The following is a 23,751-nucleotide window of genomic DNA, read 5'->3' as shown; positions in this document are numbered from 1 at the left end:
TGCTGCGCTAGTGCGCTCCGTCCACCGCCGGGTCCACTCTTGGTCTCCAAGGCTCCCTCTATGGTACCTGGGAATATCCAGGCGCTTCGATAGTAGCTGTATTTCTAAAAAACGCAGCTGCTCAAATTCCTCTATGCTCCGCCTCCACCCATCAGCCAGGTCTCTCGGTAAAAAGGAATCCTGTGATTGGCAGCTGGAGGTGAGGTTAGCCTACGGGTGGCAATGATACTGCTGGGTGCAGGAGGTCCTGCACGGGGGGATGAGTGCGGGACCTGGAGGAGGCGGTTGCCTTGGTGACCATAGGTGAGTGCCACGGTCTCCTCCCGGTAATCGTCCATGCTGGTAGTGGGGTTGTACTCTGCATCCCCGGGTGACCCCACTGTGATGTGCTGCAGAGAGGATATGCGCCCAGGCTCAGCAGTGTGATCTTCACAGGCGGACAATCCCTTATGGAAGGACACTTATCTGTGAGGGCCAGCATCTCTAGCTATTTGCATCTGCAGTGTCTGCCTCATTCATTGTGTGTTACTGCACAACTTGCAATGTGGGCTGCAGACTAAGGTTTTACAACCACGTTTACAGAGTAACTTGCATCAGCATTGCATTTATTTATATTATTGTGACATTATATAGTGGCAGTATACCATGCAGCACTTTAACGTTCTTTATGTTTAAAGAGTATATATATGGTATATTAGTTGCTGTTACTTTCTGTATGTGGTTTTTCTCATTAGCCATTATTATTTTTATAATATTATTATTATTCATATTTTTGTTGTTGTTGCAAAGATACAGGTAGCAGTGTAATAACTAAGTATGATAATGAAGCAAGGGTCCCCTGAGAAAGACTAATTGCAAGAAACCTAGTGACACTGGTGGGGGATGGCAGCATTTGGCACAGGTTTTGCCGTCAAACAGATTCCCCCTTATTGTCTTTTATTGTTCATTAAACAATTGTTGGGCTGAATACTGTCAAAAGTGGTGATCAAAATATAATGAAGTATTGTGTAATTCTGATTAAACTGACATTGTTTATATAGCCTTGTTTAGATGATCCTACTACACATCTAAGGGAGGTATTCAGTTAACCTCAATAACAGGCACTTATCGGGGATTATGCTTCAGGTGCCTCAGGCATGCAAAGTATAATCCCTGATAGCAACAACCGCCGGGAAAACACACAGGTCTGGGAATTTATCCCTGATCTTATGTGCTAACACATGATAGTGAGTCCTTTTTCAGACGATACAAATGGTCTGTAAATGGATAAGCAGATAATGGCCATTGGTCAAAAATCTCGCTATCAGACGAAAAATGATCGGAGCTGATTGGATACACCTCAATAAATTTCCATTTAAAAATTCCCAATACATCTGCGCCAGTTTACCATGATTCCCAGTCTGTTTTGCTGGTGAAAAAAGATGATTGAGGCTCCAGTGTTAAATTGTGGATATTCTGAATGACAAAATTTGCTGATCCCAATAATTTTTTGGTCGGTATCGGTATATCAGGGAAATTCAAAAGGATATCAGAGGTAGTTTATAGTTATTATAACTAAAAGAGAATGCAGAAGAGTAAAAATACTTATTCAATCCTTGTACATAAAAAATCAGATATCTGATTATAATCTATTTTTAGACAACATTTTTATTTGAATTTATATAACAAATGTGAGCTATGCTGCCATTTTTAGCAGATATTTTGCATCTCTCACAGAGACGTTGCCACTTAAAGGTTTATCTCAATTATATATTGGTATACATTTTTTTTACTAGAAAAACTCATGTCAACCTTTTGACAATCGACCAATAGTTGTCATTCTTTTGACTGTTGTCCTAGACACTAGATCTAATTGGATAATGACCTTTTAGATTTCCTGTAGCTGTATCAATATTTATAATAATTTAAAAAGCAAAAAAGACAAACAATATAATTTGTTTGTGACAGGATGGACCTAGGGCCTGATTTACAGTCTGTTGTAGTTTAGCTGCGGGGAGGTGGGGTTTGCCCAGCACAAAGCCAGGCCAACCCGCTCGCCGTGTGCACATTGGAAAAGTGCGAGAACTTCGCTACATAGCGACATGCTTGCACATCACTGGTTGCCCCCTAGCTGCAAAGCCGATGAAGGCTGACCATGTTTTGGTCCGCATCGGCTGTGTATGATGTCACGCAGCTGCCGCGGCTCTCCATCCGAGCGGTCCGGACAATCTTGCATTGCCCGGATCACTCCCACAGAACGTCCTGCCACTGGCTATGAAACTGTTATGGGCCATGATCGCAGTTCCAGGTCCTCCACATGCGTGCTCCAGCTAGTGTCCATCGCAGAAATGCAGGAAATGCTAAATAGCGAGGCAAGTTTCAATCGGCCCTTAACGCAGTATCCAATTATCCCCAATGCTTTCTCTCCTGAAAAAATGGGTTGATAGCATGATGTATGGCCAATGGTCACTAACGTGTTGTCCAATTTGCCCCTTTTTTGGACAAAATAGGTCCCATTTTATGGTGATAGCACATGAGATCCAGTATAACTACCGGACCCATATGTTATTGCGGATCTGCTGGCTGGGATTATGCTTTGTAGCACCCAAAACATAATCCAGGATACATGCCTTGTTATCGGGATTAACTGATATCCCCAATCATATCCAATTACTGCCATAATTTAGCACAGCTAATTGGATATTGCACATAGGGGGTTAGGGGCAGATGTATTAAGCCGGGCGAAGAGATAAACTGGAGATAAAGTGGAAGGAGATAACGCACCAGCCAATCAACTCCCAACTGTCAGATTTTGAACACAGCTGATTGTCTGGTGGGTTACCTCCTTCCACTTTATCTCCAGTTTATCTCTTCGCCTGGCTTAATACATCTGCCCCTTATTCTTAATGATTCGCTTGGGGGAAGGGGGCGGGCAGCTGACATCCGGTGATTAAGGGCAAACACACTAAATTGTTCAATGACATCATCTGGCCCTCGCTGAACATGCAGTTGTTGGTGATATAGTCATAATTTGACTGCAGGTTCAGACTACCGGGGGTAGGGTCAATAGCAACCTGCAGGAGCTCGTAACAATAGGAGAACTAGGCTACAAAGCTGTTCTACTTTATGCAAAATATACAGTCACTTTAACAACATGTATGAAAAAATATATATAAGGTAGCATGAATATTTAGTTGCTTCCACATAATAACTAATAACATATCCTCTTCTCTTAATTCTTTTTAGAATGGATACCCTTCTGCTGCTGTATTAACACTAAATTACCCAGAATGGTAAACTTCTAAACATTTCAAATGTAACAATGCTTTTAAATAAATGTTTGTAGCTATAGATAACTTGCTGGTGTTCTTTTCCTCTAGATCCGCATAGCAGCCTTAAATGCAGCTTCTGCTGTAGAGGGAGACCATGAAGACACTTTCAAAAGTCACAAAACGCAGACAAAAGAGGCTCAGGTGAGATGAGCTTCATCATTAATTAATATGTTGAGATTGAAGTCTATGGCATGTTAATACGCATAAGACTGCAACATTTACCACAAGGCCTTGGACCTGCAGAAGCTTGACCACTACGATGAGTCCTCCCAGGCTTATCACCAGCTACTGGACACCCGTCTTCTGCAGGAGGTACAGTGATGCAAGTGTCTAAAGATCAGCTACTCTTGGAGTGTTTATATTTACCTCACATTTATTCGTTATTTATTCATGATAACACTGACTATTTTCATAGGACCAATAGTGTACAGTGGACATTGTATTTCATTTGATGAATCTTGGTTAATTGGCTCTCTGGTGTTTTCTAAGTTTAGGATAATTCTAACCAAAATTTTATAAAATAAGTAAAACCTGATCACCAAAGATTACTCTAATGGTCCCACTGATGTCCTCTGTGTACTTGTTACTGCTTAGCTCACTGACAACACAGCGCCTGTCTGAACAAAGGACAGGTAGCTAGTGGCATAGAAAGTGCTTAGACACCAAGGAACTCTCCTCACTCCTGATAAGCTGGATGTTTCCCAGGATTTATGGTTATCACAAAAACCCTACTGCTTGGAGTGAGCTGAGAAATAACAGTATTGTATCATTTCCTAACCTAACCCAGGTAAGTAAAGCTGGCCATACATTAGAACTACCTGCATGGGACCTGTTCGTATGCAGGTCGTACAAGCGATCGAGCGAGCGATCGGATGTGCTTTAAAAGCACATCCGATCTGCTTACGATCGCAAGCAAAAGCCAATGGCTCATAATTGCAGCAGGTATGGTCTGAGGATCGACCTCTCGAACTGTGGGACCGCACATTGTACTGATGTACCTCACAATGGCCCTTATTCTGATCGGTGCGGCCGGATCCGGATATGCGGCCAGGACCGTGCGTCCGAAACCCCGCCTTCCATACGGCTCGCCAACTCCGTCCGTACACGGTAAGAAGCTGTCCGAACGGACCGCACGTGTATTTCTCATGGGATATGCCTCCTCCATCTCAGGGAACTTCCCCCATCATTCGATGGTCGCAGACCATCGAATGCAGAACCGAGTGGTCCACCAGCTCCCGCAACCTCAGACCCCACGGGCATTTCTCCGTGCAAAAGCAGGGATCTGGGCGGGCAGCTGACATCCGGCGATGTCATATGTCCGCCCCCTACACGTGCGTCACGACTGCATTACCATACGTACGCCCAGCGTTTGCATGGGAACGCCCATGAAACGCGGGGCGTATGCATATGGTAATGAGCCCAAATAGCCCTTCACGCCCCTCTCCACCCCCTGTTCGGAGTGTTCACATTTCATGCGGAATTTGGCCGTACGCCCCGCTCGCACATGCGCAGAGACGCCTCAGACACAAAACATCGGCGGCACGAATGCACGCTGATATTACCACATCAACCAGAATAAGGGCCAATGTGCACACAATCTATTACACGACCAATCAAAATTGTTCGTTGGGGCCTGATATTGTTCTGATGTACTGTATGGCCTGTTATTACCTCAGATTCAAGTTTTAGCTATATTTTTCACTCATCCTCTGCTGAACACTACAATTAGTTATACAGTACAGTAGCACTAGCATACAAACGTTCCTACCGGCTGGGATCTTTAGTAGTGTTACATACCAGTAATGGCAGCCTTTATCTTGGCAATTTATTTTTTATTTTATTTGGTTTTAAAATGAAAAGCTATGTAGGATTTGGTTTGTATGATTTTTGCATGATATTCATTATGGCATATTGAGTATACATGAAAGGTAATTCTTTTATAAACCACTGGTGTTAAGCTATCACTTTCTGGGTCCTTCCTGGGTGATAAATAAGCCTAACATGAAAGCACTGATAGTGAATGGAAGAAAATAGTAATATATACATGATTCATCTTACACTTATTAGAGATGCTACAATGTCTCGTGGGTAGATATTGGTGTACTATGTGCTGCATTCTTGCTACAGCATTGAAAGCCTAAATGCACCTGCGTGTAGTGGGGATATTCTCCATAAGGGAGAATCGCACAGCATCCCTCATCTGTGATCTGTCCAATAGAAATGCTTATGTGTAAGCAGAGCAAGATTAAGGGCCTCATGGGCCTGGAGCTGGAAATGTCCAAGGGCCTATTTTTAAAAGTGGAGCAGGTGAGGCTAGTGGCATGTAGAACCCTAAATATATAAAAGTATAAAAATTGCATAACTTTGTGTGGAAATTAGAAATGTGATTTTAAGATACTTGTTTCCTAGCACGGCGCCCACGTTTTTGGTCGGATTGATCGGGGCTTGAAAAATCGGGTCGGTCGCGTCGCGTGCATACCAAATCACATGCGATGCGACCGACCCGATTTTTACATTGGATCCAATGTAAAATGGTCCCTGGGACCCGATTTTACATTGGATTCAATGTTAAATTGGCCCCAGACCCCAATTTCAGCCCCCCTGATGGGTCAAATGCCCCCCATTGTTAACGCCACCCCACGATTGAGATTAGTGCCTGAAGCGTGGCGAGTGCAGCGCATAACTTCACAGGTATATGCGTCCGCTCGCCACGCTTCGGGCTTGGTGGCTCGCTGCGCTCGCCACACTAATCTATTCTCAACTCCACGCCGACGTGGATAGTGGGGGTATGAAAAGGTCGGAGGACGCGTACTGCCGCCCCACGCGGGCTTGCTGCGCTCGCCACGCTTCGGGTTGACGTCAATAGCGTGGTGGCGTTAACAATGGGGGGGGCATTAATTAATACCCATGACAGGGGCATACACAATGAGAAATTGGCCATATTGGCCCATTTCCCATTGTTTCCTATGTAAAATCGGGTTAATCGCGTTAATCATTATAATGGCACACAACGGACGCAATGAACACAATTTTAACATTGAAAGCTCATTTAACATTGAGACCTATGGAAAAATCACGTTGGTCGCGTCGTGTGCCATGTTAACGGCACACGACGGACCCGATCAACGCGATTTAGCCTTTGCCGGCTAAATGGACCCGATTTCAAAGGAAATCGGGTACATTGCATTGGTCGTGTACCTTAACTTAAGGTACACGACCTCTAACGTCGGGCGCCGTGCTAGGAAACAAGTACCGATTTTAATACATATGATTTATGGCTAACCATGTGGCCAGCTGGTGATCATCATGCTGTCATGGTAATGGGCCTATTTTTATGTGGCGGCCTGCAGCTGCAGCTCCTTACACCCCATTGTTTAGCTGGCTCTGTGTGTATAGCTGGGTTGGTTATAAGATCCCAGCAGGCATAATCCTGACAGTCAGAAGACTTCCCATCGGATCCTGCTGTTGGTCTTCGACTGTTGGGAACACGGTATGTTTACCTCGTCACGTTTAGATGGTTTCTGTTGTAATGGTGCATTATATGTTGATGATTTGTTATTCATTAGTTCCAAAGCTCATGGAATGGAATAAATTGCTAGCTTATACTTTTTCCTGCTATTGTAAGGATACATTCAAACATAATTTCTCTATACCGGTATATATTTGTAGTGATTTGTGGAATATATTTCATAAAATATTCTTCTGGAATTTCAGGCTGTTCCTTTGAGTGATGAAAAGGAAGGCTTAAAGCACCCTGGGTTAATGCTGAAATATTCAACGTATAAGAACTTGGCACAACTTGCAGCCCAGCGAGATGATCTGGAGACTGCAATGGAATACAACCTTGAGGTAAGGTGGCCTTTACTGTTTTTGACATATTTATTGAAATTTAGCCTTTATTTTAATAAAAATAATTGACAATAGTGAAGCATTTACTTCCCACTCATTAGTTTCAGTCCCTACTTGGACAGTTCCAGAACACAACCATCATTTTGGGGGTGATTCTGAGTTTGAAGCAATGGGGGAAATTTACCAAAATGGATTCGTAGAAAAAAGGTGTATTCGTAGGGAGAAATACACCTTTTTTTTACGAATTTGTATTTTCGGGATTTACAATCCCAAAAATACAACAATTCGTAGTCCTAAAGATGGAACATTCGTATTTGTATTTACAAATACGAATGTCTACACCATCGATAGAATACGACAGAAATCACCATTCAAAAGAATGGTGGTTTCTGATTTACTAAGCAGCCGTACTGACAATACGGCTGCTTAGTGGTGTGAAACACCCACGCAAATACGACAGGAAAATAGAACACCATTTTCCTGTTCTATTTGCGTTTTAGCCTGCACGGATCAGTCAGATCCGTGCAGGCTACAGTGTAAAAAAAATAGAAAAATAAATAAATAAAAAAAAAAACGGCGTGGGGTCCCCCCCACAGCCGAAACCAGCACCAGGCTGCAGGAGCCGGGGCCGGTAATTAAAAATCAGGGAGCCCGACAAATAGGGGCTCCCCGATTTTTAACAACCAGCCCCAGGCTCCAGGTCCGGGGCTGGTTCCCAAAATACGGGGGACAAAATGACTAGGGGTCCCCCGTATTTCAAGAACCAGCCCCAGGCACAACCAGCCGGCAGGCTAATGCCACAGCCGGGGGGAGACTTTTTATGCAAGTCCCCCCGGCCAAAGCATTAACCCTACCGACCAGTCAGCCTGGCCAGGGGCCCTGGGGGAGTGGGGACCCCCCCAATAAAGGGGTCCCCCCCCTCCAGGACTTACCTGACCAGGCTGAAGCCTGGTGCTGTCCCCGATGCCCCTGGGCGGTGGGCATCGGGCTGATTATGTTGTAAAAAATAGATAAACCATTGTTTTTTACTGTGGCACTACAAGTGCCAGCAAGCCTCCCCAGCAAGCTGGGACTTGGAGAACCACAAGTCCCAGCCTGCTGGGCATTAAAGGGCCCGCTGGCACTTGTAGTTTCACAGTTAAAAAAATAGTGCACAAAACACACTGACACACTTTTAAAATAAAACTTTATTACACACAAAGCCCACACATACTAATACTTACCTATCTTCTCTCCGTAGGTAGCCCTGGTCCTGTGTCGTCTTCTGGATCCATGTCGACGTCCTTCTTCATGTCGACGTCGCTGTCGGCGATGGCGTCCCCGTCCGGATCCGACGAAATCCATGTGGAGCTGTGGAAGGAAACCATACTCACCTGTCCCAGCGCGACGTAGTCCAGGTAAGGGTCTTTGCAAAAAAACAAAACGAACACCCCGAAACCAGCCGGACAAGCAGGGAGCCGCACGGTGTTTACATCGTGCGGCTCCGCCTCCCGAATGCCGCTATTGGCCGCCTTGCGGCCTAGCGGCTCCTGATTGGCCGCTAGGCCGCAAGGCGGCCAATAGCGGCATTTGGGAGGCGGAGCCGCACGATGTAAACAAACACACGTGCGGCTCCCTGCTTGTCCGGCTGGATTCGGGGTGTTCGGTTTATTTTTTTGCAAAGACCCTTACCTGGACTACGTCGCGCTGGGACAGGTGAGTATGGTTTCCTTCCACAGCTTCCCAAATGGATTTCGTCGGATCCGGACGCCATCGCCGACAGGGACGTCGACTTGAAGAAGGACGTCGACATGGATCCAGAAGACGACACAGGACATCAGGGCTACCTACGGAGAGAAGATAGGTAAGTATTAGTATGTGTGGGCTTTGTGTGTAATAAAGTTTTATTTTAAAAGTGTATCAGTGTGTTTTGTGCACTATTTTTTTAACTGTGGAACTACAAGTGCCAGCGGGCCCTTTAATGCCCAGCAGGCTGGGACTTGTGGTTCTCCAAGTCCCAGCTTGCTGGGGAGGCTTGCTGGCACTTGTAGTGCCACAGTAAAAAACAATGGTTTACACCAGGCTTCAGCCTGGTCAGGTAAGTCCTGGAGGGGGGGGACCCCTTCATTAGGGGGGTCCCCACTCCCCCAGGGCCCCTGGCCAGGCTGACTGGTCGGTAGGGTTAATGTTTTGGCCGGGGGGACTTGCATAAAAAGTCTCCCCCCGGCTGTGGCATTAGCCTGCCGGCTGGTTGTGCCTGGGGCTGGTTCTTGAAATACGGGGGACCCCTAGTCATTTTGTCCCCCGTATTTTGGGAACCAGCCCCGGACCTGGAGCCTGGGGCTGGTTGTTAAAAATCGGGGAGCCCCTATTTGTCGGGCTCCCTGATTTTTAATTACCGGCCCCGGCTCCTTCAGCCTGGTGCTGGTTATGGCTGTGGGGGGGACCCCACGCCGTTTTTTTTTTTTTATTTATTTATTTTTCTATTTTTTTTACACACCGCAGCCTGCACGGATCTGACTTGATCCGTGCAGACTGCTAGAAATAATTCGTATTAGCAGCCGTATATACGGCCGCTAATACGAATTGTTACACCATCGGAGGGTTACAAAGCAGTCGTATATGACTGCTTTGTAAATCCCCCTCCGGAACACGACTTTGCATACGACTTAAACAGTCGTATGCAGTCGTAGGGAAACTACCAATACGAAAAACTAGGTTTTTCATATTGGTAAATTTCCCCCAATAAGTTGCATTTTGCAATGCAAGGAGTACAAAGGCATGTATGGCTATTTTTGAATGTAGGGCCCAATTCAAAGATGGACGCTATTTGCATCTGAGAACAAAAGATGCTCCCTGCCGACCTTGCAAATCCGAGTGCTGCATCTCTGCATTGGTGAGATAATGACTGCTTAGAATGGCCATCTCTGCTCCATAAGCTGGGCCAGTAAATCTACATTGGTAGACACAGACATTAGCCTTGCCACTTGCATTTTTGGGAATTCTAGTTATCGTTGAACATTCCATGTTCACAAAAGGATGTAGCCTGTTAATCATGCTGTGGCTTAGGGGTCACCTCCTGCAAGAATCAGCACCCGATTTGCACATGTGCGAACCAGTCTCCTGCATCCGGCATAGTAAACATTGGAGTATTACATAAACCATTAGTTTTCACACATCTCTGAATCAGACCCATAGCCCACAAATGCAGGACAGCTTTATTTTTTCAGTGCAATTTAGGTTTGAGTTTGGAGAATGTTTGGGACTTTTTAAAGCAACATGGTTTTTCCAAAATGTGTTTTTTTTGCAATACTCCCAACTCGCCATGCTCAGGATCTTTGGGAAATTAAGTTTTCCAGATAAGGGACTAATCATAGAGTTCTTTCAAGTGTGCACTCAGTGGCTGTCAGATCAAACTGAACCCCAGCATTCAATTGTTTGGTCTGAGTGCCAAGATACTGAATCCGTCCAGTTTGTTTGCCCACATATTTTGACAAATTGCTCATATATATTTATATGAAATTGAAATGAAATGGTTTGATATTTGTGTTTATTGGCACCATAAACTTCCTAACCAAATGCTATAACAGTCTAGTCTTTGATTCAAGGAGTTCAAATGGTACTCTTTACTTAGAAGGGCGCCCACGATTTTGATCGTGGGCATCGTTAGTAAAAAATCTCAGGCATCTCGGGCATTGAATGCACTAAAAAATCGGGTGCGATCAACCGACGAAATGCCCGAGATTTCCCATAGGGAACAATGTTAAATGTCTCAATTGACCCAATTTTCCTGTTCAATGCCTCAATTGACCCGATTTTTCCATAGGAAACAATGTTAAATGGGCCACAGAGGCCAAATAGGCACCCTGAAGTGTATAATGGCCACCCGAATTGTTAACGCCACCCCACGATCAACGTCAACCCGATGCGTGGCGAGCACAGCGAGCCCGCGAGGGGCGGCGGTACGCGTCCTACGACCTTTTCATACCCCCACTATCCACGTCGGCGTGGAGTTAAGAATAGAAAGTGTGGCGAGCGCAGCGAGACACCGAGCCCGAAGCGTGGCGAGCGCAGCGAGCCCCGCGAGGGTACGCGGACAGCTGTGAAGCCCGCGAGGGGACGCGGATACCTGTGAAGGTATCCGCGGCCCCTCGCGGGGCTCGCTGCGCTCGCCACGCTTCGGGCTCGGTGGCTCGCTGCGCTCGCCACACTTTATATTCTCAACTCCACACCGACGTGGATAGTGGGGGTATGAAAAGGTCGTAGGACGCGTATCGCCGCCCCTCGCGGGCTCGCTGCGCTCGCCACGCTTCAGGTTGACGTTGATCGTGGGGTGGCGTTAACAATTCGGGTGGCCATTATTCACTTCAGGGTGCCTATTTGGCCTCTGTGGACCATTTAACATTGTTTCCTATGGAAAAATTGGGTCAATTGAGGCATTGAACAGGAAAATCGGGTCAATTGAGACATTTAACATTGTTCCCTATGGGAAATCTCGGGCATCTCGTCTGTCGCATCGCACCTGATTTTTTAGTGCATTCAATGCCCGAGATGGGCGCCCTTCTAAGTAAAGAGTACCGTTCAAATAAATAAAGTGCACATTCACAAAAGGAATAATTCGTTGTTACTTTGCTTGTATCTGTACAGGCCGTCATGTTGGACTCTACTGATGTTAATCTATGGTACAAGATTGGTCGGCTGGCTCTTCGTCTAGTGCGCATTCCACTGGCACGGCATGCATTTGAAGAAGGACTACAATGTAACCCTGATCACTGGCCATGTCTGGATAACCTGATCACTGTCCTGTATACAATCAGTGATTATGGCAGTAAGTAATTACAACACATGGGGTCAATTATATTCAGAATGATGTGAATAGGGCCGGGATGGAGCTCCCGGAGCTATTAAAATCGGTGTTCTGCTAGGTCGTAGAGGGACAGTACTTGCAGGTGTTTATGCTAGTACCCGCATTTTCCAGCTTTCAGTGCGTTAAGTTCCCATGATGCTGTTTGTGCCATGCTAGGGCACAAAACAGCTTTGCCACGCTAGGTTTGTCAGACCCTCCTGGGGAGCGAGCAGATATCCACTAGTCTGCGTTAGTCGTTCTCTGATTAGAATAGCGTCGGCAGCTCCCTCCCAGCGCTATTCACATTGTTCTAAATAGAATTGACCCAATACAGGTTGAGTATCCCGTATCCGAATATCCGTTATCCGAATTATTCCAAAAACCATACATTCCAGAAAGTGAAGAAAAATTTTTTTTTGCTAAAATCTCACTAGGGACAATTGTAACAGCACTACTGAGGGAATGATATGTAACTGGCACTATATATGTACAAGAAAATGATTGCTTGGCATTCAAATTCAGTATCTGAGATAGTACACAAATTTTGTTTCATGTTTTGAAACCTTGTTTTTTTTTAACAAATAACATTTATTTGTGTGCATTTCATGTGTTTGATGTGTTTATACAGCATAAATGCAAGGTACTTCAAAATACATCATTGAAATATAAAAATATTCCGAAATACAGAATAATCCGTTATCCAAAATTCTCCTGATCCCGAGCATTTTGGATACGGGATAGTCAACCTGTAGTAAAATAGGGGAGTGTTTGAAGAGAGGGTAAGCAGTACATAGTAGTGCAGTTAACAAATTGTTTGGCAGTACATGTATCTGATGTTTATTTTATTCTAGCTAATGGTACAGTATACCAAGTAGCACTCTGGAGGAAAAAGAATAACAATGCATGAGAATAGATTTTGTATTCCAAGCAATAAAGTTTCTGCTTTGTTCCCAGACTGCCTGTACTTCATTTGCAAGGCTTTAGAAAGAGACTGTCGCTATAGCAAAGGTTTGATATTGAAAGAGAAGATCTTCGAAAAGCAGCCCTGCCTTAGGAAGGACTCTTTCCATATGTTCCTTAAATGGTGAGTTTAAACCTATATGTGTGTGTGTGTGTGTGTGTGTGTGTGTGTGTGTTTAGTGAATTGAACAACTCAATGGCACTAGTCAGAATGGGGTATATTGGGCAGCAAGTGAACAGTCAGTTCCTGAAGTTGCTGGCAGCCGGAATAATGAGCAAGCATAAGGATCTTAAGGGATTTGAAAAGGGCCAGTGAGCTCGCAGACCTCAATTCATGATAAACAAATAGCCTGTGTATACAATCTGCGTGATACCTGGTGGTAAGGGGTGCAGAGCAATACTCATGTGTTTGAGTCAGTGCAGAGACTGGAGTTGGCCAGTGTGATATATCATGGTAATAATTTGGAACATACATACCCTGTATTTAGAAGAAGTAGAGGTTGGAGTATAAGGGGTTATTCAGACCTGATCGCAGCTCTATGATTTTGCAAGATGGACGATTATCAACCGACTGCGCTAGGCCACCTAGCGAAAAAATCCAGGGTCTTTATGATCGATAGCTGTCAGCAAATTGATTGACAGGAAGCTGTTGTTTGTGGGTGTCACCCTGCAGTTTTTTGGGACTAGGTCCTGGGTTATGCACAGACTTGGAAACTTATCAGATAGTGAGTTGCGAGTGGATTTGCAGCTATTTGCTGTTCAGTGCGATATTTCCAGGCCATTCGCAGTCTGCACAGGGCGCGGCGGCGATTACCTGATCGCAGGGCTTTTTCATTCCGCAGAGCAGTGATCAGGTCTGAATAATAAGGTGAGTTTAGAACATGTATGAATAAATATAATAAGCTGTGTATTTTATTCATGTGAGTACCACTTCCTCAGGGTATTTGTGCAGAATCAGACTGCAGTAATGGGCTTAGTGCCTTGGAGTATTAAGGCTTCTTCCTGTTGATCTTTATTTTGCTGTATACACATTTATTGATATATATACTTGTCATGGCAGCACAGCGAAGGTTACATCAGACCAAATTACACTTTGTAAGCCCAATGTCACTAACACAGAGTCCATCAGTTTATTAAGAATGGTAACTGAATAAGTAACTGGTTGTTCTCTGTAATATGCCAGTGATCCACTTTGTAGCACCGTTTTCAAGAGACTTAAATAAGTTTGTAATGTTACTAATACTCCTTTTACACCGACCTGAATATCCAGAGAGCACGTCAAAAAAACCCCGGGTTTGCAGGTAGTGTAAATGCACCAATTTAAAAGATGCCAGGTCAAGAGACCGGACATTTCAACCTGGTAGGCGAGCAGGGTAGAACACGGGTTCAGTCCGGATCGTGGTGCAGTATAGACAGGTAACCAAGGTCGATGCGATCTGGGACCTGTTTACTGCAATGGAACAGCCAGCACTGGGAGATGCTCTCATCTATTACCTGTTAATAATACAGCGCACTCATTCTTTAAATCAACCTAAACCCTTATTACAGCTATTCTCCATGAGGTGTCCAGCTCTTTCCATATGTTTTGTAATTCTCCTCTACACAACAGATATACAAAGATATAAATACAGAACGTGCAAATAGACCATTCGTATAGGTCAGGGACAGTAATGTGGAATATGTTATTATCAGATCGTTTCTAATGGTCACAATCATTTTCCTTCTATTCCTGTGTTGCTCAGTGACATGTCCATTCATGAAGTACATGTAAGTGAGGAGGAGGCAAACAGAATTTTGGAGGAAGCATTAGATTTGCGGAAGAAGAGACAAGCTTTGACTGTAAAAAAGCAGGAGCCTGATTTAAAGCTGGTCCATCCCCTCCCATTTTTAACGTGAGAATGATGTTTTAATAAAGTGAATTATATAAGAACAATAATTGTTGTATGCAGTGTATTAGTATCTGGCCTATGTTTTGTTCCCAGATGGAAGTGTCTTGGGGAAAGTTTGCTGACTACTTACCGACACCTTACAACATGTGAACCGCCGCACCCTAGTTTGGGGAAAAGGATTGACCTCACAGAATACAAAGCTCCGGAGCATCTTCTTCATGTTTCCCAGACCTCCTCCTCTCCTACAAACAAAAGCTTCAGACACACCCAGCAGTTCAACCCCACCAACACCGTCTGTGTCTGTACCTGAGCCGTTCCCTACCCTCTCCTCTACTGGCAATGCTATATCTTCCCAAAACATTATAGATGCCGCAACTCTACAAGGTTAGAGCGAATGAAACACTGTGAACTATCTGGCAATAAATAGGGTGCAATGTAGAGTAGTATTTTGTATGTTTCTTGTGTAGAAAATAATAATAATAATACTTGATACAAGGAAAGACATGCATGGCAAACTTTCAATGTTTACTTATATCTTATTATTATTATTATTATTATTTTCTGTGCATTATGTGAATGTGTTTCTTGTTTCTCTGTAAATTCCTATGTCTTTTAATGTGTTTGTCCTCGTGGTCACCTTACTGGCCATTGCATTTTGGTTTACCAAGAAGGGTGTTAAGAGGAGGAGGATATGTGAGGATGCAGGGGAGACAGCCAAGAGACGCTCTGCCCGTGTACGCAACACCAAATGCAAGAAGGAGGAGAGAATTGATTTTCAAGAATTGCTGCTGAAATTCTTGCCATCCAGGTACAAATTGACTGTTTTTATGTGGTATTACCCTGCCTTGTACAAGGTTGCCACAGGTATACTTTGGTTGGTGCTTTACTGTCTTGTCTCCTAATAGAAACCTAGTCTGCCCATCTACAGTATTCCTGCAAACCATGGGCACCATTTGTGCTTTGGATTTGTTCAGATTTCTTTATAGCAGTATGTTTGTTCCCCTGCTGTGTTGGCTTTTGCTGTAACGCCACCCAGTCACTAAGTGACTGCGTTTCAGCTGCACAGGATCAGCATTCCCCTGATGTAGGAGAATAGTTCCTGCTACTACTAGGCTTATATACTGTCATGTACAAAGACCTGTTCTGAGGGGGACAAGTGGTATCGGCGCACTTTATGTGCACTGTGGGTGAAAACCTGGGATCCAGTGACCATCGAGCAGTATGGTTCAAAATAAAGACAGAGACCGACTCATCGCACACAAAAACAAAGGTGTTAGATTTTAGGAAGGCTGATTTTGTAGAGATGGGAAACTCTGTAAGGGATTCTTTGGCAGAGTGGAGGAATATGGAAGGAGTGCAGGAGAAGTGGGAAAAATTTAAAAGTGCAATACTGAAAGCAGCAGAATTTTGTGTCAAAAGAGTTAGGAAAAACACAAGGAAAAGGAAGCCATTGTGGTTTGTGAAAGAAGTATTGTGAAAGCAAAAGAGTTGGCTAAGAAGGTAATCAGATGTGCAAAAGCACAGGCTGAAGAGAAAATGGCACAGTTAGTGGGTAAAGGGGGGGAAACTTTTTTGGGGTATATAAGTGAAAGGAGAAAAACAAAAAGTGGAACAATAAGACTAAAGACAGAGGGCAGTATTCAATGACAATACTCGACATGTGCAGCGAATCCTGTTTAGGATTCGCTGCACAATCGCCGTGTTCCGGAGGGCTGGGGCCTTCGCTGCCAGCCCTCGCTGTCACAGTATTCAATGCCGCAGGGCTCGCTGCCCCTGACGGCGATTCCTAACCCTTGCGGCGAGCTGGGGGATGGCAGCAGGCAGGGAGATGGAAGTCTCCCTGCCTGACCCAGAATGTATGTGGGGGGAGGTGGGCTCCCCAGGACCCAGACAGCAAAAGCTGCCCCCCGGGAGAGCTAGCAGGGGACCGGGTAGAGAGCCGCTTGCACTGCTCCTAATCATGCATATGTAATGATCGGGAGCAGTGAATATATGAATATCTAATGAGCGGCTCTCGGCCCCCTGCTGGCTGTTATGTGTAAAAAAATATATATATTTTTTAATTAAATATATATTCATGTGCTGTAAGCACATGAATTAAAATAGCATGCTCCTTCACATAATAAAATTCCTGATTTTTTTTTACACCAAATTTAAAAAAATAAAAACCTTTATTTTAAAAGTTCACATTCCAGTTCACCATAAAAAGATGGCGATTGCTACATGGTGACACATGGCGAAAATCACTTAGGAAGCAATTCGCCATCTGATCATTGAATACACTCACGGTGAATCACATTGAAAAACCACAGCGAATTGTGGAGAGTATCAGCCGGTGAATTGTCCATCATTCACTGTTCGCTGTCGGCGAATATTGCACGTTGAATAGGGTTATTCACTTTTTCAGTAAATAGATTAACCTTAGAGCATGAAAATAGCACACATTTGCCATAGAACATGGCGAATCAGCCTCATTGAATACCCAGAGAGTGGAAGTCAATGTAATAGCAGATCATATTAATAATTATTTCTGCTCAGTATTCACTGCTGAAAGAGAGGGAAGGGACCACAGTTAAGTTACAAGTATAGTCAGAAAACTAAGGGAGAAACAAGTACATTTACAGAGGAGAAAGTCTTTACAGAACTCTCAAAACTAAAAGTGGATAAATCAATGGGGCCAGATGGGATACATCCAAGGATACTAAAAGAGACTAAAGGGGAGTAGGCAAAACCAATAATAGAATGATTCAACCAGTCAATAGCTACTGGAGTAATCCCAGAGGACTGGAAGAAGGCAAATGTAGTCCCACTGCAAAAAAGTGGAAGAGAGGAAGAGGTAAGCAACTATCGACCAGTGAGCCTTACATCCGTAGTAGGTAAATTGATGTAAACACTCTTAAAACAAAGAGAGGGATCTGTACTTGGACCACTGCTTTTTAATATCTTTATTGGTGATATTGCAAATGGTATTGAGGGTAAAATGTGCCTTTTTGCAGATGACACAAAGGTATGCAACAGGGTAGACACACCAGGAGGGGTAAAAAAAATGATTGATGATCTAGGTAGATTAGAGGAATGGTCAAGAGCATGGCAACTACAGTTTAATGCAAAATTATGCACTTGGGTCTCAAAAATCCAAAAACTAAATACTGTATAGTATAAATGGCACTATAATGGAAACTACTGAGGAAGAGAGGGATCTAGGTGTCACTAATTCAGGGGACTTAAAGGCAGGTAGGCAATGTAACAAAGCAATGAAGAAGGCAAGCCAGATGCCTGGTTGCATAGGGAGAGGTATCAGCAGTAGAAAGAAAGAAGTAATAATGCCACTGTATAGGTCATTGGTACGACCTCATCTAGAGCACTGTGTTCAGTTCTGGAGGCCATATCTCCAGAAGGATATAAATACATTAGAGATTGTACAAAGAAGGGCAACTAAAATGGTGCATGGCCTACATCACAAAACGTACCAGGAAAGACAAAAAGATCTTAATATGTATACTTTGGAGCAGAGAAGGGAAAGGGGGGACATGATAGAAACTTTCAAATATATCAAGGGTTTTAATAAGGTACAAGTGGGAGACATTTTTCACAGGAAGAGGAGCAGCAGAACAAGAGGACATGCACTGAAACTAGAGGGAGGAAGAATTACTTCACAGAAAGAGTAGTAGGTAAGTGGAATAGCCTCCCATTAGAGATGGTAGATGCAAATACAGTAGTACAATTTAAACATGCTTGGGAGAGGCTTATTGATATCCTTACAAAAAATAAGGATCAAATATGGTTTGAGGTAACATGTTTAAAAAAGGGGCAGACTGGTTCTTATCTGCCTTCAAATTCTATGTTTCTATGTTATAGACTGGCTGGTGGGAATCTACAGCTGAATAAAGTAACCAAATGAAAAATAAACCTATAATAAACATCTTCTTTGGCTTAATCTCTCAGTCTACTGCACATATACTGTACTTTATGGGCCTACACACGTAGCCATTTTGGCCTATTTTCTAAGCGATCTGAGTAGATCTGACTAGATCACTTAGACTTTAAGCACACATCGCTTTATGTGTAGCACCAATAGCAATACGCGGCCTCACACATCGCTATCGTCGGGAGATGTAGAGATTGCATGCAGTATAAATCTAGTCAGAGACTGCACATCGCCCGTGTTTCCTGAAACGAGCGATAGCATTCTAAGTTTTCCCCTTGCTTAACTCAAATCACCTATGCTTAAACATTTGTATTCATCATAATGACTGTAATGTTTACCTTTAAGCAGGTAACACATAAAGGATAAACTAACAATTGGCAACACTATATGAAGATACAGCTGTATCTAAATACAGCCACATATCATATGAATATTAGGCATTGTGGCAACATTCATGTTAATGTTTTACCAGTCGAAGACTTGAAGAACAATGTTATGATCTGTACAAACCCTGTATTATTTGCTGACTGAAATCCTCACAGCAATTACTTTAAAATATAACCTAATATTTACACCAGAGCATACATCATTTACATCCACCTAGATTACTGGGAGTTGGAGGTGTGGCCACGGCAGCGGGGACGTAGGAAGCAAACCTCATAGCTCCCTGGTCCTCTATCCTGAAATATATCCCTGCACTGCTGCCTGCCCGCAGAGCCCCCTCACCTGCTGCTGTCCTGCCACGCCGGGACCCCCGGGACCGCTGCTGTGAGATCTGCCTGTAGTGATCCTGCGCTGGGGAGCTGTTGGAAGCGGCGCGGCCTACATCCGGAGTATCCTGCTTAGACCCTGGCCTCCACTTCCACTCCCGTACATCCTCCCTCCACGTAGTGGAGTGGTGATCTCAGCCCAGATCCCCTGTGTGCAGCCTGTTGCTTGCTGCAGGCCTGCATATACTATATACCACACTCTCTGCCCATTTCCTCTGCTCCCCGGCGCATCATGGGGAAGGCACAGCAGGCTGCTGCCAAGCTGGAGAAGCTTGCTTGCGGCTCTACCACACAGACCACCACAACATCCCACTACCTCCGATGTTGCCCCAGGGGCTTCACCGTCTCCTCCTGTTTCATTACAACAAATACTGGAGGCCCTTGCTGGCACCGAAATGCGGCTTACAGACAGGATCGGCCAGGTGCAAAGTGATTTATCATTACTAAGACATGACTTACAGCGTATCTGGGAGAGAGTAGGGGAAGTCGAAACCCGTGATTACGAGGAGTTTATTACATTTAATATACACGTTAAATAAAAAGAACATATCTCTGCTGTGATATAGACAGAGAAATGTACATGCCAGATAGAAATGGGCATGAGTTAGGGTTGCTGTATATAACACACACCTTTGCAATATAAGGCATATAAATGTGATCGTACAGAGCAAATAAATTATGGGAAGTTTCACGTTACTGTCAGAAACCATGAGATTGAGATCACTTGAAATGATCTAATGGGCTGTCCAATCTACCCTGACATAGCAATATATTAATAAATGATTTAATTAAAATCATACATACAAATGTAACTAGTAGTGGAAGTACTTTATTATGAATTACAAATAATCACCTTGTAAAGAGGATACCTAGGACAGAGTGGAATTACACAGAACTCAAACATAGTGCACAAATTTTATATCTTTTCACTTGTTTTTTCTACACTTTATTCACTTTCGTATCTTTGTTAAATCAATGTTTATATCTCGCTAACTTCAAATTATTTTTATATTAGTATCAATAAAAGATACATTTTAACCGTGTCAGTCTGCAATTAATTCCTAAAGTCCATAAAGAATTTACAAGACGATTATTAGCCCTACGATTTTTCGTAGCCCAATAATTTTTCCCTTGTCTTGCTTTTTACCAGTATTTAATATTCCTGGGAACACCTCCAAGAATTTTGGTGAATGTCATTTTATTCACTATAACAGTTTAACAATAGGAAATGACTAATAACCAAATAAGAAATATAGTGGTCTATGCGGACATCCCAAAATCCAATTACTTATATAGCAAATATAATCTTTTTTTACACATCCTTTCTTATTTGAATTTATATAACAAATATGAGTGACGTTAGAATTTTTCTTATGTCAATTTGTGTTTATTTATCAATAACACATAAAGGATCTTGATCTAGTGCCTGACTGAGCACCTACACTTGTGTTGTTGGGGGACTGCTGCTTCTCCTCCTCGTACATCCTACACTTGTGTTGTTGGGGGACTGCTGCTTCTCCTCCTTGTACATCCTACACTTGTGTTGTTGGGGGACTGCTGCTTCTCCTCCTTGTACATCCTACACTTGTGTTATTGGGAGACTGCTGCTTCTCCTCAAATTGGCAATCAGTGACCAGACCTTGATGCTGATGAAAGTCACTGTCAGTATATTAAAATAGCAGTTGTAGGCGACAAACTGATCGTAGATCCCCAGATTGAGACCAGTTATTAGGAGAGTCACAAGTTCTTTCAGCAGAGTGGATGCTAAGTGGTTCATCCCAAATACAAAAGCGTATCTGCTCCTAGTGACCGTCACAGCGATGTTTATCGTTATTATTGTGTTGCTGATCATGTAGGATATCTTAATTGCAATATAGCCAGCATAGGCCACCCAGATAGATGATGTTGTCATGGCCATGGCTAATGTGGCCAAACCATCCACTGCGCATAGGACAGACACAGCCAGCTCTCCCCAGAAGCTCCAATCTGCTGTCATACGATCCATTATGTAGAATGCAACTAGTCCTAGCACAGCTGCTACAAATTCCACTTCTCCATTAAGCATAAGGGTGCTGTCGGTGTTTTCTAAGAGATGTTCCCAGAGTGTCTGGGAAGCCTCTGTTGCTTGGTGGGAGCCAACTGTCACAAGTAACCACCATAATGACCAGTATCTGGTGTTGGAAGTACAGCAGTCACAGATGTCCTGCCGTTGCTGCTTGAGGAACCTGACCACCGCCTTGCAGCAGCAGTGCACAGCATTCCTGGCTTTATGCTTGATCTGGTCATTTAAACATTCTGAACTTGGCTCATTCATGCTGGGCGTGGGCAAGAAAATGGAAATGATAAAAGCCACTGACGCACTTCCCAAGGAAATAATGTTCAGGTGGTAGTAGGAGAAGTGGCCATACGTCACCATGAGCTGACCACTCAGAGCTCCTATGGTGTATCCCAGCAAGTTATATGTTCTACAACAGATAAAGGCCTTGTCATACTGGTCAGCTGTCACCACACTATATACATAAGAAAAGATGGCAATGTCACATGCAGTGACCATAGCTGAGGTAACCTGAAGGCACTGCATGGCCTGGAAACTGGACGCAAAGCACAGTAGTCCGTAGGTGATGACTTGGCACAGGCCCTGATACATGATGACTGGTTTGTATCTGCAGAGGTCAATAAAGAGGAGAGCTGGCAGCTGGAAAAGCAGCAGGCTGTATGTCCATATTTGGGGGAGCTGATCCTTGACCTCTTTCATACTGAAGTTCTTGACAGGCCCAGTCATGTACTCTGTGTAGAATGGTTCTATGGGTCTCATGTAGAAAAAGAACCCATATATATATAATAAGAACACTGGGTGCTCTTGCAGGATGTTTTTTATGGTCTTCTGAACATCCATGGCTATTAGCCACAAAATTCGACGTCAAATACGTAGAAAGAATTACAGTGAAAAGGAACAGTATCCAGATAGATACCAAGCGTTCTCATGAACTGTAAGAAATGAGTGTCCCTATACCAAGCACTGACTTTTCTAGCAGGCATCTTTTGTGACATCACAAAGGTTGCGTGTCACAATCAGCTTCAGGTTGCCTGCATGTTGCAGGCATCCTTTGTGACATCACAGGCTGCGTGTACCAATCAGCTTCACATTGCCTGCAGGTTACTGTGTAATGGAACACTGCCTGCATGCTACCATGTAATCACAAACTTTCTAATATAGCATGTAAATCCTAATCTAAAAGAAGGATTTTTTTCGCTTCCTTTTCTTTTAGTTTTTATAAAATGTACGGTTAACGACAGTTGACAGATTAATATAATACTACAAACAACTGTTTTGTGGTTTTAAACTCTTATATTTCACTGTTTTTCGAATTTAAATTCCCACACTCTAATTAGGGAATTACTAATTATGGCTTTTAAAAAAAGTTAAGTTATATAATTAATATACACAGTGCGCATGACAGTCCCTTTTTCTTTTTTGCCGAATACTACAAATAATACAAGAAAAATACATCACAGGGGAAAAAAAACACACACCACATACAATAAAACCAATTATAGAGGACAGTGAGGCGCCCCTACCATAGATTTTGCAAACAATATAACTTAATAATTAATTAATTTTACTGCAAAAATTATAACATTGAAACAAAAGGAGTTAAAAATCTATATGGGTGACATTCGGGCACCCTATGTAATCATATGTATACACTGATTGTCCATCCTAGTCAGATTTTTTAAATAACAAGAGTTTGAACCTTGCTCCTAACAGAGGGATAATATTGCAACGCCACATAGTAAAATTATACTTATTACATCAGATCACTTGTCACATTGGGAAGGGTTATAAATCACCTTCAAATACTGGGCTAATACCCATTATTCATTATTCGTACTACATATTTCTTAGCCATTACCCCTGGAACATTGGCCCTTATTCAGATCTGATCACAGCACAAATTTGATCTCAAAATGGGAAAAACCATGTGCACTGTAGGTGGGGCAGATGTAACATGTGCAGAGAGAGTTAGATTTGTGTGAATTATTTTGTTTCTGTGCAGGGTAAATACTGGCTGCATTATTTTTACACTGCAATTTAGATTTCAGTTTCAACACACCCCACCCAAATGTAACTCTCTCAACATGTTACATCAGCCCCACCTGCAGTGCACATGGTTTTGCCCATTTTGAGAACAAATTTGTGCTGCGATCAGATCTGAAT

General features: G+C 43.4%; 2 protein-coding genes across 2 annotated transcripts; one reads left to right on the top strand and one right to left on the bottom strand.

The window, feature by feature from the left end:
• The first annotated feature begins 309 nt into the window (after nucleotides 1-309).
• Nucleotides 310-15,277, top strand: LOC146056834 (calcineurin-binding protein cabin-1-like). Its single transcript, XM_083168457.1, has 9 exons — nucleotides 310-467; nucleotides 796-901; nucleotides 3,226-3,272; nucleotides 3,360-3,452; nucleotides 7,026-7,160; nucleotides 11,787-11,967; nucleotides 12,940-13,069; nucleotides 14,688-14,837; nucleotides 14,928-15,277. The coding sequence occupies exons 2-9, from the start codon at nucleotides 883-885 to the stop codon at nucleotides 15,142-15,144; spliced, it is 972 nt and encodes a 323-aa protein (XP_083024583.1). The 5' UTR covers nucleotides 310-467; nucleotides 796-882; the 3' UTR covers nucleotides 15,145-15,277.
• Nucleotides 15,278-21,111: 5,834 nt separating this feature from the next.
• On the bottom strand, nucleotides 21,112-22,347 carry LOC146056842 (thiamine transporter 2-like). Its single transcript, XM_083168464.1, has one exon. It carries the CDS (start codon nucleotides 22,345-22,347, stop codon nucleotides 21,112-21,114), a length of 1,236 nt encoding a protein of 411 aa, XP_083024590.1.
• Nucleotides 22,348-23,751: the final 1,404 nt, after the last annotated feature.

The sequence above is a fragment of the Crinia signifera genome, unplaced genomic scaffold, assembly GCF_055691185.1.
Source record: "Crinia signifera unplaced genomic scaffold, ASM5569118v1 HAP2_SCAFFOLD_97, whole genome shotgun sequence".
Taxonomy (NCBI): Eukaryota; Metazoa; Chordata; class Amphibia; order Anura; family Myobatrachidae; genus Crinia; species Crinia signifera.
Note: the sequence above shows the minus strand (reverse complement) of the source record. Positions and strands in the feature narration are given on the sequence as shown.